Here is a 19,898-nt window from a genome sequence, read left to right on the forward strand (position 1 = left end):
TTGGAGGTTTGCCAACTGGGTAGAATCCTAGCTAGAGGATTGCCCGAACCAGTAATGGTACCCTCTTATCTTCCTACTGGTTCGATAATGGGAGCGCACGCATGCACATCTGGCCCTTGATGATGGGTGGGTGGGTGGGAGGAGCCTCATGCTGCTGCCACTACTGGTCCACTCAAACCGGTGCAAACTGCCAGAATACCACCTCTGGCCTGAACACGTGCAAACCCCCAGCAGCCCACCCCTGCCTAAAGTTGCACCACTGGCAGCTGCTTTCTAGTCAACAGGCCACTTACCAGGAAGGTGGGGTGTTTCTGCTGTCACTGCTGGAGACCAGGGTCCCCAGATGCCATCAAGAGAAAGGCCGTCAGGTTTGGAGCGAACTTGGATGTGGTATTGCTGTCCTGGAAGTAGATTCTTGAGCTGGCACATATAGCTGCTTTTCACTTCAATCTACAATAAAATAGAATAAGAGTCTAAATGTTGGAAGGGGGGCTTGACGTCACAACGACACAAGATGCAATCTTGGAGCTCCAGGATTGCTGTCGATATCTCTGCTGCTGGATGGTCCTTTTGGAGCTAAACCATCCCGTAGAAACAGTGATAGAGAAGGGCACGTCCTGCTGATCTCAGGGACATCGCAAAGTCCCTGATTGATCCAAGAGAAGCTCCTTTTTCTGGCGAAAGAGAAGCAGCCATTGAAGCTGCAGAAGGTTGGGACAGCCCCTGAATGGAAGAAAAGCAGGAGAGAGAGAGTGTGTCGAAATGGTGAGATAAATTTTACTATTAGAAAACACCCCAAAAAAACTTGGAGTAAAATTAAAATTGAAGACAGAAGAGAGTAAGCAGCGAATTAAACCTGAATTAAACTTAGTGTATTATATTTTTTTAATTTTGTTTTTATTTTCTGGATGGAACTTTTACAAATGCCTCTTACTTTTTAAATTGGACTGTTTTCTTTCTTCCCTCTTTTTCTATTTTTCTTCTTTTTTCATATTGGTGGATTATGATTTTCTTTCTCTTCTTTTTACAACGCTTGGCTGGATTGTTTGCTTTTAAGCACTTTTTTTCCTTAAGTTCGGAATTTAAAGAGAGGGGTAAAAGCAGAGGAAAAAGAAGTAACTGCCACTTAGAGGCTGGAGGCTTGGAAATATTGTTTTTTCCCTTATTTTTCTTTGAACATCTGACTCATATCTTATACTTCAAGGTGCCTGATTTTGTTTATTGAAAGGGATAGTGGGAAGAGTACAGATTGTTTATGCAGGTGCTCTTCTGGAGTACTATCAATAGCTGAAGAGAAAGCCTTGACTTGAAAGATTATAGTGAACTTGTTTGAAACTTAACAAAAAAGCCTTGGATGTTTTAGTGGCAGTGTTTATAACCTGGAAGAATGGCACAACATGAAGAAGAAAAAGAATTAATGTTGCAAATCATTATGTTAGAAATTCAAAAAGTGCAAATAAGTACAGAAAACATTGAAAAGAGAATGGAACATAGAACAAAAAACAGAAAAAATAGAGGGAAGAGTTGAGAATATTTTCAAAATGATGAAATTTGAGGATAGCGTCCAAAAAAATGAAAAGAAATGAATAAAGTGATAAGAAAATTGTTGATATTGACAGCAAATTGAGCGTGGTTGGAAATGACAGGAGTGGAATGTTGAAAGAGAGATTAACGAACTGGAACTCTATCTCAAACTTCAAAACATGGAAGAAGAAAAGGGAGAAAATCTGCCAGAAACAATGAGAGAAATCCTGGCAGAAGCATGGTGATAACTAAAGGCAAGCGGATGGAAGGAACAGATGGAGGGTTTTGAGTCTTTAGAAGATATGCAATGAACAACAAGGTGCCAAGATGTCCACATAAGACTTATCAAGAAAACAATTAGAATACAAATACCACAAATGGCAAGAGACATAGGACTACACTACTATTGGAAGGATACAGGATGATGAAATGAAATGTTAGAATAAAAATTAAGTTAAACTTAGTTAAATTTAGAGTATTATGTATAAAATAAAGTAATAATAGTTATAGCTAAATAAATGATTAACAATGGTAAATAATGCATATATATACACTAGATCAGTGATGGCGAACCTATGGCACGCGTGCCACAGCTGGCACGCGGAGCCATTTGTCAGGGCACGCGAGGCACTGCCCTGTCAGCTGAGTTCACCTTTTTAAAAGCCATTTTTCGCCCTCCCCAGGCTCCAGAGGCTTTATAGGAGCCTGGGGAGGGCGAAAAGAGCCTCCCCCGCCCTCCCAGAGGGCCTCCGGAGGCTTCAGGGACCGTCCGGAGGCTTCCCTGATGCCTTTGGAGTGCTTAAAACCACCCTCCGAGCAAACCGGAAGTGACTTCCGGTTTGCTCGGAGGATCATTTTAAGCGTTCCGAAGGCTTCAGGGACCATCCGGAGGCTTCCCTGATGCCTTTGGAGTGCTTAAAACCACCCTCCGAGCAAACCGGAAGTGACTTCCGGTTTGCTCGGAGGGTGGTTTTAAGCGTTCCGAAGGCTTCAGGGACCATCCGGAGGCTTCCCTGACACCTTCGGAGCGCTTAAAACCATCCTCTGAGCAACCCGGAAGTCACTTCCGGTTTGCTCGGAGGATCCTTTTGAGCACTCCGAGGGCTTCAGGGAAGCCTCTGGACAGTCCCTGAAGCCTCCGGAGGGCCTCTGGGGGGGCGGGGGAGGCTCTTTTCGCCCTCCCCAGGCTCCTATAAAGCCTCTGGAGCCTTGGGAGGGCAAAAAAAGCATGTAAAAATGGGGGGCGCATTGCATTATGGGTGCGGCATGCCCGCACACGACCCCCTTGCGCTCCCCCCACTTGTGGCATGCGAGCCAAAAAAGGTTCGCCATCGCTGCACTAGATGGATAATATGAAATTTTATACAATTGTAAGTGAGGACCATAGAGAGGATGTTGAAAAGCTTTGTTATAAAAGATAAACAATTCGATATAGAATAGAATATAAAGATGTAATACTATTGGATGATTTCAGGATGATGTAATGAAATGGCATAATATAAATTTATTTTAAATTTAAAACATTTTACATAAAAAGGATGTAATAATAGCTATAGTCAAATGAATGTTTAATAACCATAACAATTGCACACATATATATTAGATTGATGATATGAGTCTTTATGTAAACTGTAAGTGAAGACTATTGTGAGAATGCACAAAAAATTTGTAAGCAATTGACACACTGTAAGTAATTGGAGAAGGGTTTTTATTTTGTGTGTGTTCATGTTTGTTTGTTTTATGTTTGTCTAAAAATAAAAAAGTTTAATACAAAAAAACCCGAGTCTAAATGTTTCGTCAGTTAGACCATTTTAGCAAAAAAAAAAAAAAAAAAAGTAATAGAGCAAAAACATACTCCAGCCCTTATAGCAAAGCCATTTTTTCCCAACATTAACCATACCCTGAATGGTGGCTGAATGGAATCCTCAACACCATAAAGAACTTCATAAATCAAGAAGTCTGCATAGCTGATACATGGAGGCATCCAATTTACAAGCAACTGTTGGGCAATCCCTGGCCACTCAACTGTTACATTTGTTGGTGGAGCAATGAGACCTTAAAACAACAACAACAAAGCAAAACAAAAATTAATGCTCTTTGCCGTGATGACAAACCTATGGCACGGATGCCAGAGGTGACACGCAGAGCCCACTCTGGGGGCATGTGCACTGTTGCCAGCTGCTCTTCTGCTTTCCAGTGTGCAAGTCTTTACATGCACCGGAGCGCCGAAAACCTGAAAACCAGCTAACTGGTGCACATGCGTGCACTGGCCAGCTGGTCTTTGGGTTTCTGGCACTCCAGCATGCACAAAGACCAGCTGGCCAGCATATATGCATACGCCAAAAACCCAAAGACCAGCTGGCCGGCACATATATGCGCACTCTGATCAATAGAGTTAGCATTCCAATTTGCTAGAGCAGAAACTGGGAATGTCTTTCACAAATGCACCTGGGCCTCTCTTAGAAGTGTTAGCTGAAACTTTCTTACAAGATCTACTAATTAATTTATATGACCTCTCCTCTCAGGTTCATTACTCTGGGTGTTTAATAATAGTTAAATAATAATTTTATTAGTTTTCTGAAAAAATCATAAAGGAAGGAACAACATACAAATGATCCATGGTTGGGGGAAAAAAACTTCACCATGAATAAATCAACACAACCATTGCATGTGTTTGCCATATTTCCAAGTTCCCAGGCCCATCGACAGAAGAAAAATCCTGAACTGTACAACTGTACAATTGTAATCACATTCTACAGATGAAGGCCTTTTTCCTATCTTTATTTTGCTGCCTTCCTTTTCATCTCTGCCTTTTCTTTATACAGTTACATTTTAGGGTAAATGGCAACCTTTTCCTCTGTATTTCACCAGCAAGATTTGTTAGGCTGTTGGAATACTAGGAGCAGGGCTTTCTTGGTAGTGGCTCCTCATATTTGGAGCTCCTTTTCCCAGGGAGAAAAATAAAGGCTTGTTAATGCTTTTTTTAAAAAAGAAAATCAAAAGTCATTTGTATTGTACTATAGCTGAATTATTTTTAGCAATAGGTAAGTTTTTTTTAAAAAAAAACTGTTTAATTTATTGTTGGGTAAATGCACGGTCTTAGCCACATGTGATTCTCCAACCTATTTATCCCCAACCTTTGCATTTTCTAGAAAACCCCATCAGATCATCTTGAAAAGAGTGTGAACAACAACATTTGATACTATTGTTTTCTAACTCTGGGCTACACAAAATGCAAAACAGATGTGTTAAACGTTTGAAGGCCCATTGTGCCTATTTTGAGATTAACCATTTTTCTCAGGTTCCTTGCAAAACTTTTACCCTCTCTTCTGGGAACAGATTGGTGTGAAAAATGTTATCTTCTCTTCTGAGGACATCAATAGGATCAGAGACACCTCTTGGAAACTGATAACTCTATGCCTGAAAGATGGACTGAAATAAAAGCCTGCATACTGCTTATGTCATGGAAATAATAAATAAATAAATAAATAATAAATAAATAATAAATAAAATAAATAAATAAATAAATAATAAATAAATAAATAAAATAGTTCATAAATATCTATTATTAACTTCAAATAAGAATCTATCTGTCAGTGCCAAATTAGTCATAGTGGTAATTCAATTCAATTAAATCCATCAGTCTAGCATCTGTGTGATTCACAGATTCATTCCAACAATCCTCAAAATTATAATATAGAAATCATGTTTGTACATGACTTGGCTAAAATTGTTGGGTCAAATGAAGGTCATAGTATGAATGTGTTTTAGAATGCTGGACTCTTCAAAGCTTTACCCAGTCCTCATCTCTTTCTCTATTTTACATAGTTTATACCCTTTTGGAAGAAACTTACCAACAGTGTTCACTCTGAGATATTGTGAGATTATGGTGTGATTACTAACACTATCCAACACTTCAACATTGAGTTCAATAAAGAGCTGAATGCCATAATAGTTTTCAGGAAATATGCAGATGTGGCGCCAACTTCCATCTATATTTTTCATAGAGATTAGAGCACATTCTCGGCTTTTATCTCTGCAGGAGTAAAAATTGAATAATTAGGACTGTGATACTTCCCCAGTGAGACTTAACCTAATCTTTTTCTGAAATGACAAAAGTGAGTTGCAATCATCCCTTTCCTATAGTTCCTAGTAAAAGCACAGGTAAAGGTGAAAGTTTCCCCTGTCCAGTTGTTCCAATTCTATGGGGCAGTCCTCATCTTCATTTCTTCGTTGAGGGAGCCAGCATTGTACAAAGACACCTCTGTGGCCATATGACCAATATAGTATGAATAGTATGAATAGATTATACACCAGCGGTTCTTAACCTGTGGGTCGGGACCTCTTTGGGGGTCAAACAGCCCTCTCACAGGGGTCGCCTAAGACCATCAGAAAACACATATTTTCGATGGCCTTAGGAACCGAGACACTAATTTGATGGTTGGGGGTCACCACAACATGAAGAACTGTATTAAAGTATCGTGGCATTGGGAAGGTTGAGAACCACTGCTATACACCAAGGTACATGGAATGCTGTTACTTTCCCACCAAAGTGGTACCTATTCATCTAGTTGCATTTGCATGCTTTGGAATTGCTAGGATGGGCAGGAGCTGGAACAGGTAATGGGAGCTCACTCTGTCATGTGGCACTCAGGTCTCCAACCCATGTCACAAAGGCCAACATCTTTAACTGAGCCATCGTGCCCCCATATTTCCTAGATGCCAAAGTAATTTGCTTAAAACTGGCATCTAAGTTTAAATGCCACTATGCAATGGCGCAATGGTTGGAATGCAGTACTGCAAGCTACTTTTGCTAACTGCTGGCTGACTGCAATTTGGCAGTTCAAATCTCACCAGGCTCAAGGTTGACTCATCCTTCCATCCTTCTGAGGTTGGTAAAATGAGGACCCAGATTGTTGGGGGCAATATGTTGGCTCCGTAAACCGCTTAGAGAGGGCTGTAAAGCACTGTGAAGCAGTATATAAATATAAGCGCTATTGCTATTATAAGTGCTTGGGCAAAGCACCTCAGACAATTTGGTCAGTCGATGTGGAAAGTAACTTCCTACCCTTCATATGTATAGAAGAATCGATAAGCTCCTTTCACATGTGTTGGCTCATCCCAGAAACAGGTGAGATCTTCAAAGGTTCGAGAAAAACAGAAGACATCTTGAGCTGTTTTGGTCAGTAGAATACTTTCTATAAGGGGAGAGGTTTAAAAAAAATAACAAAAAGAAAAAGCATTTCTGGTAATTTTTTAGATGAAAAGAACAACAGCTATAATCCCCAAATTTATCCAGGGTAGTGTATTAGTCAAGATTACAACATCCTCGACAAAATGTTTTTTGGGAGCATGCATCTATTTTTTAAGAAATCAAGTAGCTTAAAATAGGAGTTGTGGATTTTGTCTATGCATTGCACTAAGCCAATTTTTAAAAACATAGTTTGTTAAATATGTCCTAAGATCTGATTCACATGTAAGCACTAAGATGGGTTCACATATTCAATTAAACATATGCAAGCAAAACATATCATGACTTAGCAGGATTTGGTTTTTTTGTATATGAAGTTTTATTAAAACTTTATTAAAACAAAATAAGAATTAACAAAGGCTAATATTTAGAAAGAAAAAAGGAAAGGAAAAAAAGAACAAACTGGAAATCAAATCAAATAAAAGAAAAAGCATTATAAAGAAGTGACTTCTGATTTTCTTTTATAGCACTTATAAAGATAAATGTAAAATAATGTTTCCCACAAAAAGTCAATAAGGGGTTTCCAATCATCATTAAATTTAGACAACACGCCTATCCAGTCATCCTAATGAAAGCAGTTTATGTAGCCATTTCAGAAATTTCATCATCTTCATTATCCATTCCTCCACTGCCAGTAAAGTTTAATCTTTCCACCTTTGTGCATATAATAATATTGTTGCATCATATATAACAGTGATGGTGAACCTTTTAGACACCGAGGGGCGGGGCCCAAACTGCGCATGCGCGTATGCCCAAACTGAAATGTGTGTGAGAGCATGTGCATGCCAAGTGTGAAGGTGTGTGTATGCAAGTGCAGGCACGCACACATGTGCAGCAGAGACCTGAAGACCAGCTGGCCTGCGGGAGGTTGGGAATCCCAACACTGGCAGCGCAGCAAGAGGTAAGATCTTTTTTTTTTGTGAGTTTCTGTTTCGTTGTTTGCAGGGAAACAGAAGCTCACGAAAGAAACGCCATGGAGATCTGCCCTGGGGCGATGGTGCGCATGCCAGCAGAGAAGGCTCTGCATGCCACCTCTGGCACGCATGCCATAGGTTCACCATCACTGAAATATAAAAATAAACTTCCCTAATTTTTTTCCAGGTGCTTATATCCATCTAACCTAAAACAAAAGATTCTGGTTTCAGTTGTACATGAGTTTTAAAGTATTCTTTGTTATGGTATATAATTGAGTCCAAAATTTTCTGGCTTTTTTTACATGTCAATCTATTTAGCTGGATTTGGGAACACGCCCAGTATTCACGCCTATTTTCACAGGGGAAGGTAATGAGTTTCAGGAAGAGAAACATTACAGTACTCTTTCTCTTTCCCATTTTCCTTAGGCCTTCTGCATTTATGTGAAGAGATGTGAAAACCCTTTTCCAACCTGCTGCTGGCCGTGGCCAGTTGGTTGCAGTGAGTTGTCCTATTCCAGCTGTGGGTCTATGACAACTTGCCACAGCCAACTCATCATGGCCAACTTGCCGCGGAACAATAGTTACACTATGAAGAAATGATAGAATGGAATCATTAAAGAAAGGATGCCAAAGGAAGGATGAAGTGAAATGTGAATGACAAAAATTAAAATAATTTTAAAATAATTTAAAATAATTAAATTGAATGGTTGAATTGTCCCCCAGCGAATCGGCTGTGATGAGTTGGCTGCAGGAAATTGGCCGTGGCAAGTTGGCTGCAGTGAGTTGTCCCATTCTGGCTGTCAGTAGGACATGCAACATTAGGTATAATGGATCAACAAAGTAATGGATATAAGAGAATAGAGAGGCTGAGTACCTACTGTCCTCTCCAAGGTGATTACTTAGGTGAACATCTCTTTCCTATAGCAATTTGTTTGTTTGTTTGTTTGTTTATTGTCTCTTAATAGTTGCTTTGAGGATAGAAAGAATTATTAATCCTTTGAACTTTGTTCTTGAAGAAGACTTCTTAGTATACCATGAACACCCAGAAAACAAGCAAAGGAATCATCCATCTAGAGTTTTGACTTGAGGCTCAAATGACCAGGTTGAAATTATCTTACTTCAGACACGTTATGCAAAGTGGTCTTTAAAGATGTCTAGGAAAGATGGAAGAAAAGAGAAGAGGACAAACAGCAGCAAGTTGGACACATTCAGTTACAGGGACGATGGGTGTACTGTTGAATGACCTGAAGGCCAGGGGTGGGTTGCTCCCGGTTCGGCCGAACCAGTAATGGAATTCAGCCTGGGTTGCAGAACCAGCAGTGCCCCAGGCCTGCCACGCCCCCGAACCAGTTCCCTCGCTGCCACTGGGCTGCCGCCATTTTATTTTTTAGTAACTGCAGTTTTTTAGTGACTGCGCATGTGCAGTTCACTGTAAATTGTTCTGCACATGCACGAAGAACAATTTACATTAAGCAGCGCACGCGCACACAGTGCCCAGGCCTGCCACGACCCCGAATCAGTTCCCTCGCCGCTGCTGCGCTGCCGCCATTTTGTTTTTTAGTGACTGCGCATGCGCATTTCACTATAAATTGTTCTGTACATGCGCAAAGAACAATTTACAGTGAACAGCACACACGTGTACAGTGCACATTACACATGGGTTGTGAACCGATAGTAAAACAGGCAGCAATCCACCCTGCTGATGGCCCAGGCTAGGGACAGGTTGCCATGGGGAATATCTATGTGGTTGCTAAGAGTTGATGCTGACTTGATGGCACTTGTAAAAAACAAATAAACAAAAAGCCACTTTTGGGATTTTTCAGACCAATTACTTTTTGCTTAAATTTAGAATCTTATGCAAAATTACGTACTTAAAGTCACTGAAAAACATTGTTTTTTTGGTGTTCCGTTTTGCCTAGGAACTGATTTGGACTCAGTCATGCTAGTTTGTTCATAAAGGCAATGAAAATAATTGTAAATTATAGGAATATTCTAACCTGATAAAGTGGCTGCTGATCACTGGATTGTTTTTCATGCATATTTGTGTGAAATGGAAAAGAAACGATTGAAACAGGTTGCATTTGTGATGTACTGAAATGATATACACTGTACTTGGCATCTCTTTCTTTTTTTGGTTATAAATCTGTGCTTTGTATTATTTTAACTTCTATTGACCACTTGTCCAGTTCTAAACCTAAGTGTCATTGGTCTGATGGTATACTTGCTCTCTTTTTTAGGTAGAAATCTGAATTGAAGAAACAATTATGACGATGAACTTAGAGGACATGAAACAAAGGAGCTGCTTATTAGACCCTCGTGGTCTGTAGTAAGGGCATGGGAGAATCTTGGTTCACAAGCAAAACATTCTAAAACAGCTATGTGGTTTTGCGATAAGAGTTTGTTGAGAGCTTGGGGATGAAAGCTTCCTGCTTTAGGGAGATAGAGCTCTCAAGGAAGTGGGGAGGAAACAAGAGGATCCATTACATATTACATGCAAATGTAGAAGAAAAAAAAGCCCCATACAATTTCGAAAATAGAAAAACAGTCTTAGAAAGCAGAGAAAATAGATTCCTTTCTCATTAGCAGAGATGCCTGGAGACATTTTGCTGCCTGAATTGAAAGACAAGATCATCTCTCTCCTCCACCCCACATTTTAGCTGCAGATTGAGAGTATGAACTTAGGGTCATGTTGATGATGAGACAGTGTTTTATTCTTCTAGTGTCTATTATGCATCTGAGGACAGGTGAGTAATTTAGGAAGACCAGGGCAAAAGAGAAAGGGCAGGAGCAGCAAGGAATCTGGTACAATTCCAGCATCTTTTGCCAGAGGAAGATTGGTGGGGCTACATAAACAATAAGAAACAGGAATATATCTGTTGCCATCCAACATGTGATAGCATATAGCATTTCAAAGTAGGACTAAAAATATAGCACCTGTTTAACTGATAAACTAAAGCATCTAGCGCAGGGGTGTCCAAACTTGAGAACTTTAAGACTTGTGGACTTCAATTCCCAGAATTCCCCAGCCAGCATGGCTGGCTGGGGAATTCTGGGAATTGAAGTCCACAAGTCTTAAAGTTCTCAAGTTTGGACACCCCTGATCTAGCGCAATGATGGCGAACCTTTGCGCCACCGAGTGCCCAAGCCAGATTGCGCTGGAGTGTTGGAAACCAAAGACCAGCTGGCGGGTGCGCATGCGTACGTCGGTCACCTGATCTTTGGGTTTCCAGCACGCACATGCATGCCGGCCAACTTGTCTTTGCATGCGTCACAGTGCCAGAAACCCAAAGACCAGGTTTTATGGAACCCAGTAGCTTCAAAATACATAGAATGATAATATTCAGAATTTCCAGAAAGTTATTGGAATAGTAGTCCAATATGCTGTATCTGAAAGGTAGCAGGTAAGGGAGAGCCGAGTTCAAGACAGGTTAGGTTAGCTTCTCAGCTGGTCTTCAGGTTTCCTGTTCTCTAGCGCATGCAAAGACCAACTGGCCAGAGTAGCTGGCAATGGCGCGCGTGCCCACAAAGAGGGTTCTGCGTGCCACCTCTGGCACACATGTCATAGGTTCGCCATCATGGATTTAGAGCATTCTAGTATAGGGATGCCCCTCAATAACAAGTTTGCAACCTCTGGATTTATGCAGAAAAACAGAAAGGAATCATTAAGGCACTTTAATAGCAAAGCTTATTTTTACTCTAAACTTTCATTACATATATATCCACAAGATGCATATACCAAATTGTACTCAGGCTCTTTTGCAAAATCTGTACAGCATCTAATTTGCAGAGTCAGTATCTATGTGAATCTTTCTTTTGTTAGCATTTTTATAGAAGCAACCTGCATTTTTTTAAAAAACAAGGACCGGATTTAAAGATAAAGAAACATATTTATTTACTTGTTTCAGAGTAGACAGGGCTGTATCCTAAAGAATCCCTGCTTTTGATTACAATATGAAATAATCAGGATTATGATGGGGAAAATTTGTTTATTTGCCAATTAGTACATTATGTTTCATATTCCAGACACTAGTTTAAACACTTTGGCCAATTGGCTTTAAATATCAGTCATTAGCTCCAAGTTACATTGTCCTATCCCATATCTTTATCCTAATAAACAGACAATATATTTACCTTCATTTGTGAAATAGATTTTCCTTTGGACTAAAGAAAGAGAGCCTTGTGGTACAAGTAAGGAAGGGCCCCTGGAATTTATTTCTCTTGCTCGGTGTCCAACTCTTGTTACCTCTGAATTGCTTTCTCTAAACACAGGCCACAGCTGGACAAATACGTCACGTCACATAAATGCTGAAGGGAACAATTCAAAAGCCTAAAATGCTGCCTCGATACACATTGAGAGATAACCTTTTTGCACATACACTATTCGCTGAGCTTTTGTTTCCTCTCTGGGCAGCTGCTTTGTTACCCTTTCCTTCCAGCATCCCTTCTTTTGTAGATTATCACTAACTCTCAGAGTGGAACAAGGACATGTTGATGATGTCGTAAAATTGGAAAGAGAGCTAAATTATATTAACTGATGGAGTTTTGTTTTCAGTTCTCCCACATTGCTGAAAGGCTATAGAGACCCCTCTTTGCCAGATACAGATATGTTTGAAAAGTGAGTGTGCCTAAGTTCAGTTTACAATTAATAGGCTGTTTATCCAGAAAAATTCTCTCAAATGGATTTCCTAGTTTCAGAGTTATGTCCAGAAATTAGCAATGTCAAATAAACTGATTGAGATGCTTCCAGAAATGTTCATTTCCCCTTCCCAGAACTAACTACAGTTCAATAGTTATTTACCCACCTGGGGTATATTCACATTTAGATTTGCAGAACCCCAGAAAAGCAGCAAAAATCCTGCTCTCCTCATAAACAAAGGGAAGTATAACAAATGTTTATCCTTACCTTCATCTGTAACAAGGACAAAGTGGAGCATACGTAAAATGGTGAGCAGGAGCATAAGAAGGAAAGGAAGTGGTGTCATTGAGCACAAATTGACTGCCATTCTAAAGGTGATCAACCATCACTGGTTTAGGTATCTAAACTGCGGCTGAGTATGATCACATAACCTGATCATGTGGTTATGGGCATCTGAATGCACAGGAGGTCTGGACACTTGTTGAGCATGGTAGGAGCAGTAACTGTTCAATCTGATGTTCCAAGAGTGAACTCCAAAACTCTGAGTCTCTGCTGTTGGACCTCTGTAGCGGAAACTTATCTGTAGAGTGTCAACCCAGCTGCTTAGAGGAAACTTTGGTAAAAGCCTTCTATAGTTCCAGTCTTCTGCCACTTCCCCAGTCCCAAACCACCATGCCATGGTCTGCAAGAGGGGAAACCCTGCCTAGAGGCTGTTACTATCAGATAGGGTGAATGTCCTGCCATTGTGGTGGTGCCTTGGAGGATAAACATCCTCTGACCCCACAGGGGATAGTATGAAGGGCAGGCAAGTGTTGGTGATGGTCTTGAAATAGAAATAATCCATATAGGCCATCAACCCTCAGTGAAAGGGGACACTCTTTCCCCACTACCTAATGCACTGTTCAGAATATCTAAGGATGGAGAGCAAAGTGATGGAATCAAATGAATAAGCAAGAGCCAGATTTCTGGAGAAGCAAGAAAAGTAGTTGACTGGCATGGATGACTATTTTCAGGAACATCTGGAGATGCTCCATCGCTGGAGGTTTTCAAGAAAAGATTGGACAACTATTAGTCTGGAATGGAATAAGGAATCCTGTCTTGGGCAGAAGGTGGACTAGAAGACCTCCAAGGTGCCTTCTAGTACTTTGAATCTATGAAGAGAAGACCCCAGTCTATTCTCTATGTTACTCATTAATACATGACAGTGGTTTTATTACTTTGTTTTAATTGTTGCTTTTATATTTAAGTACTGATATAATCTGCTGTCGTCATCATCATCATCACCATCTTCATTGCAGTAGAAAAGTGATGGGGGGCATATCATCCTCCATATTCCTTATCCCATCACAACAGATACCCCAAGACCTGAATGCAAAGACAACTTTTAGAGAACTTTTGGGGTTGGGAAGGGTCACAGTGGAGGTAAAAGCCATTGACTACTGAGTCCTTTTGGTACAGTAGAATAAGATAATAACATCAAACCCCAACTTTTTACATAATAGTATAAACTAGCCATTTCAATAACAAACCTATCTAATCAGTAAAACCCAAAATCAACGTTTCATTTTTTTCCACCTCAAGCACAAAGTCCAGAAGCGGTTTCCAAGTAGAAACAAAAGTAATTGTGTTTTCTTCCTTAATCAAAGCAGTCAGTTTAGCCATCTAACCCCATCAACTTTTGCAGCCATTTGTACATTGTGGGAATCAAAGTGTCCTTCCATTTTTGTGCATAAAGTAATCTTGCTGCGGTCAACATATATAACATCAAAGTTCCAATTTATTTCCCAAAGACATTTTTCATTAAACCCCAAATAAAAGTTTCTGATTTTATCTGTATATTCACTTTGAGAACCTTCTGTATTAAGATGTAAATCCTACTCCAATATTTCTTTGCTTTGTCACAAATCCACTAAAGGTGATAAAAGAGCCCTTCTTTATTTTTGCATTCCCAACATTCATTTGAAATACTGTATCTTTATACATTCTTGATAACTTACCTAGTGTTAAATACCAAGGATGCATCATCTTATAGAAGTTTTCTTTTAAATTATAACTTTGTGTGAATTTTAAACCTTTTGTCTACATATTTTCCCATTGTTCAAGCATTGTATTATATCCAAAGTTCCTTGCTCACAGAATCATGCAATACTTTACGTATTCATTTTCCAAATTCAAATTCAATAACAATTTATAGACCTTAGCAATAATATATTCATTACTATCATGCAGTATGATTTCCAATTCATTTTTAAAAAATCAAACCCGTAACTCTTTTTGTCTGCTTTAAGTTTTCTTTCAACAGTAGATATGTGAACCAATGGCAGACATATTCTTCTGATTCTAACTCCTCCTTAAACTTAATGATAGGATCACCAAAATGTTATGTCTAGAACCTCGTAGAATAGCATTCCAAACCTTTATCCTCCCGCCATTTGTGTGGCAACTGAGGAATAGGGGGGGGGGGAACCACACCTCAGCCAGAACTTATTTACTTCCTAGGTAGGATCAGGGGTGGGTTGCTATTGGCATTGCTGCCGGTTCAGCGCGCAGTGCGTATTTGCACCTTAAAAGGTCTGTGCATGCGCACAACTTTAGAAAAGGGGGAAAAATTAATTTTTTGCAATGAAGATTGCTCTGAGCATGCACAGAACTGAAAATCAAGATGCCGCCGCTAGAACCAGTTTGGGGGCGTGGCAGGCCAGGTTACTACCACACTCATCCAAACCGGGCCGAACCGGTAGGAACCCGCCTCTGGGTAGGATAGTATTTACTATCCAAATGCAAGTTCCACAAAATGAGCCTAGTCTATTTGGGATATTGGGTATCCAATGAGAGGGTCAAAATGAACCCAGGAAAAGTTAGAGCCGTCCTAGAGTGGCAACTCCCCAAGGAACGCATGGGAGAACATGAAATGGGCTCTCAACGAGACTGCAAGAGCCCAGAAAGCCGAAGTAGGTAGGTGTATTACTAGGATGTCTAATTATTTAACCATAAATCCTCAGGTCTGGCTTTGCCACCATTTTTTTTTCTTAAAAAGGCTTCCTGGGGGAGATTCATAGAATACCTTGTTTTATACCTCTTAAATTTATTTATTTATTTATTTATTTATTAAACTTCTAGACCGCCCCCTCTCCCCGAAGGGACTTGGGGCGGTGTACAGGTACAAATTTAAAAACCATACACTCAATTATATACATACTAAAATTAAATTAAATATCCCCTGTACAAATTTATAAGAATTAAAAAACTTAAAACTTTAAAACCAAACCATAAAATTTAAAAATACAAACTGAGGTGGGAAAGCTGGAATTAGGCCAGGCCGGCTAGATGAAACAGGTGGGTTTTGAGTTTCCGGCGGAAGGAGCGGAGGTCCGTAGTCGTTCTAATGTCAGGGGGAAGGTCATTCCAGAGGGTCGGGCCCATCACAGAGAAGGCCCTTCCCCTGGGAGTCGCCCGCTGGCACAGCCTAGTGGACGGCACCCGGAGGAGTCCCTCTCTGTGCGAGCGAATCAGCCGGAGGGATGTATGGGGCATCTAAGAAAATGGTTATTAAAATCAACATTTATTTTAACCTTGTCATATCATAAATAACTGTGCCATCCAAATCTTAATTCATGATCCTGAATTATGTCTTCAGTTTGTTCATTTTAAAACCCACTAAAACCCCAAACTCATTTAATTTCTTCATCAAATATTCTATATTACTTTTTGGTTCCGGCAGAAATATAACCAAGTCATGAGCGAATGCCCTCAATTTAAAAACTTCCTTTTTGATATTTATACCTGCTATTTTCTCATCTTGCCTAATATCTCTATTCAAGACTTCCAACATTAATATAAATAACAAGGGGGGTAAGGTGCATCCTTGTCTCTTACTCTTTTGAATTACACGTGAATTGGTTATATCTCCATTAATAATGTTTACGTGCTTGAATAAAATTCTCCCCAAAGTCCATCTCTTACAAAACTCTAAACATAAAAGCCCAATTTAAATTATCAAAGGCCTTTTCTGCATCCAATGCCTGTTTCTCATTATGATCTTGTAAATATTCAATAATGTTCAAAACATTTCTCAGATTATCCTTTAACTGTCTTTTTGGCAGAAAGAAAGCCAGATTGATCTTCATGAACATACAGTATGTATATCTCTAAATCCTTCTTTAATCTTTTTGCCAAAATTGAAGCAAAAAGTTTTAGTCATTGTTTAATAATGAAATTGGTCTATAATTTTTTATACTTGTGACATCTTGGCTTTCCTTTAGTAATAATGCAATATTAGCTTCTTTCCAAGTTTGTGATAACTTTTCCCCTTGTAATATATCATTTATTATATCCTTCAATGACTGAAGGAATTCATCTTCAAAGTATTTATATTAATAGTGGCTTGTAAGATCATCTGACCTGGAGCTTTATCTGATTTCATTTTTAGTGGCTTCTGATATTTAAAAGGTACTTATTGAATCATTCATAAGTTGTCTCTGAGTTTGTGAGAGTTTAGGTAACCGTTATCTTAAAAAATATTCCTTTATTTTAGACATATCTAGCTCCTGCTTTTTTAGACATATTGCCCTCTCCCTGCTGTTTGCAGCCCAGGCTCTGCCTGCCCTGCTTAGCTGAAAGTGGCTTGGGAACGAGTGGTGATGAGCAGTAAGGGAAATGAGCGCCAGCCAGTATCCCTGCCTTCTTCCTCCGAGAGCCACGGCAGTGGGGAAACCAAGACTTCTTTGCCAGCCTGTCAGGTGATTGGTCCCCATCCAGCCCCTTTTACACACACACACACACACACACACACACACACACATACACATCACTTGTTGCTGCACGAGGTGAGTGCTACTGGGGAGAAATCAGTGGGAGGGGGAGAAGAAAACAAACTTCTGCTAGGATGGCCTTCTGGGTGGGGAATTGAGTGGGCATGTGGGGGGGCAGTAGCGACCGCACACGCAATTCTGGCACACCATTAAAAAAAGGTTCGCCATCACTAGTCTAGACTCTTCTTAAAAACATCCAGTGATTTCTGGAGGCAAATTGTTCCACTGGTTAATTGTCCTTACTGTTGGGAAGTTTCTCCTTAATTCCAGGTTCCTTGTCTCTTTGATTGATTTCCAACCATTGTTTCTTGTCCTGCCCTCTGGTACTTTAGAGAATAATTTGACCCCCCTCTTATTTGTGGCAGCCCTCAAATACTGGAATACTGCTATCTGTCACCCCTAATTTTTCTTTTCTTTCAACTAGCCAAACCGAAATCCTACAGCTATTCTTCATATATTTTAGTCTCCAGGTCTTTGATCATCTGAGTTGCTCTTCTCTGAACTTTTTCCAAAGTCTCACCACCTTTTTTGTGATTATCCATTAGGATTAGGACTAACCCTAACCCTCTCACAGTTTCTGTTTTCGAGCCAGGTCTTGCCTAATGTATATTTATAGTTTTGATTTTTCCTGCCTAAATATAAAACTTTGCTTTTCTCTACATTGAAATTCATTTCAATGGATAGGGCCCATTGTTCAAGTTTGTCAAGATCTTTTTTGATCCTGAGCTTGTCTTCTGGGATATTGGCTATTCCTGCCAGTTTAGTGTCATCTGCAAATTTGATGAGTTTCCCCCTCTATTCCCTCAGGTACCCCACTACTTACTTCTCTCCATATGGATGTAGTACTATTAAGGACTACTAGTCGAGTACGGTTTGTCAGCCAGCTACAAATCCATCTGGTGGTAATGTTGTCTATTCCACATTTTTCTAGCTTACCAAGAAGTAGGTTGTGGTCTACTTTGTCAAATACCTTACTGAAATATAAGTATACTGTCCACAACATTTCACTGGTCTTATAATTTAGTGACTTTATCAAAGAATTAAATAAAATTGGTTTGGCATCTGTTTTTTAAAAAAAACATGCTGGCTACTACTTGCAAATTCATTTGCTACTAGTTGTTCACAGATCTGTTTTTTATTATCTTTTACAGAATCTTCTCAGGTATTAATGTTAGACTGATTGGTCTGTAGTTTCCTGGGTCTTCTCCCCGCCCCCTTTCTTGAAGATGGGAACCACATCAGCCCTTTTCCAATCCTCAGATACTTCTCCGGTACTCCAAGATTTTTTAAAGATATGGTACAATTTCTTTCTGTTTAACTTAGTCCAATATTTTTTGCATCTTTTCCTGGGATTTTTTCTTCTCTAGGTGATTATATTGTATCAAATAATCCTTTATAACTGCTTTGCTAACATCCCAGTCAGTCATTAAATTTGTTCCTTTGCCCAGATTATTATCAAAGTATTCATTTAATTTCTTTTTACAGTGATTTACAATTATTTCCTTTGTAAAACAGTTTCATTTAATCTCCATCTCAGATTTTTTTTTTAAAAAAAAAAACCAGATTGGGATCAGAAAGAGATTTAGGTAAAATATTAACTTTTAGAATTTTATTTGTAAAATCCATATCATGAGAATCTTTGAAAAAGATTTATGTCATTCTAAAAAAAAAGTATATTTTCTAGCAGAGCTTCCATGAATCTATTACTGCTAAATTATCCATCATTTTAAAAAAAAATCTTTGGTAGTTTTAATCCCTTTGGTATATGTTCTATCCAAAACTGGGGAAATCACTCCATTCCAATCCTGTTTCTTGAAACAGTCATGATATATTTAAATCAGCTAAGGAATTCCAGAAGTCCCCACATCTTACAGTTGTCAAGTTTGAAGGAATCCTGGGTTAATTGTAACTCTGACATTCAAAATGATAATAGACTTTGGACCAGAGGTGTTATTCTGCTGGTTCGCCCCAGTAGCAGAGGTGGCGGGAGGCTCCGCCCACCCACCCAGATGTCATCACGGATGCTCTGCGCATGCACAGATGTTTCTGTGCATGTGCAGAAGTGCCATGCGTGCTCCCAGTTCCAAACCAGTAGCAAAGCTAAGAGAAAACCACTTGCTTTGGACCATCTCTAGGGAAAGGGAATTCACATAACAAACAATAGTGAGTAATTTAGTTAATAGTTAGGTCATAACTAATTATTTTATAATATATATCTGTAGCTAGTGGAAGAAAAACCTCATTTTTGACAGGGTATAAAACCTGATTCTAAATGGAGCTGGTAATACAGAAGAAAGTTTGTAGACAGAGTCAAGGGATGGGAAATAGGTCGGTGCAAATAAATCTAAATATTTCTCTATATTTCTCTATTAGACTGTCCTAGAACAGCCCAAGGAAAGCTTATAATTAAATGCGTAAAATAGTTTACTAACAGTGGTTCAGAAGGGTTGGGTCCTGTGACTCAGGGTTTCGTTGTGTTACAATAGGTGTGTGTCATTTATCATCTCTTGGAAGGGAGGGCCAGCAAAGAAATGAACCTACATTTCTGCAAAAACATAACAGTGGGGAAAAAATGATTTACGATACATGCATGCGTTGATTTTCCTTTTTTTTAAAAACTTTCCTATTTTACATCTGAAACTATTTAAAAATATCCTAGAAAGAATGCTAAAAGTAGGCCAACTCTCAATATTATGTCATAATAAAGAGGAGTGCTAAAGACAGTGTTTAATCTTCACAATTGCCCCACCTGCTCTGTGTGA

At 39.4% G+C, this 19,898-nt stretch overlaps 1 protein-coding gene across 4 annotated transcripts in view; it reads right to left on the bottom strand.

Annotated features, from left to right (window-relative positions):
- The window catches only part of MPL (MPL proto-oncogene, thrombopoietin receptor), a 30,277-nt gene extending 17,384 nt beyond the window's left edge, over positions 1–12,893 (bottom strand). For 2 of the 4 annotated variants that reach the window (XM_081946836.1, XM_081946835.1), the window contains exons 1-5: positions 12,593–12,893; positions 6,593–6,722; positions 5,379–5,560; positions 3,425–3,579; positions 294–450 (exon numbers count right to left, since the gene is read on the bottom strand). In XM_081946836.1, the coding sequence (XP_081802962.1) occupies positions 294–450; positions 3,425–3,579; positions 5,379–5,560; positions 6,593–6,722; positions 12,593–12,692 (724 nt within the window). In that variant the 5' untranslated portion in view covers positions 12,693–12,893. Of the gene's footprint in view, positions 1–293; positions 451–3,424; positions 3,580–5,378; positions 5,561–6,592; positions 6,723–8,563; positions 8,643–12,592 lie in introns of those variants that run through there. The other 2 variants (XM_081946837.1, XM_081946838.1) reach the window with 2 other exon arrangements.
- Between the last annotated feature and the right edge of the window lie 7,005 nt (positions 12,894–19,898).

The sequence above is a fragment of the Natrix helvetica genome, assembly GCF_964273705.1.
Source record: "Natrix helvetica genome assembly, chromosome: 3".
NCBI lineage: Eukaryota > Metazoa > Chordata > Lepidosauria > Squamata > Natricidae > Natrix > Natrix helvetica.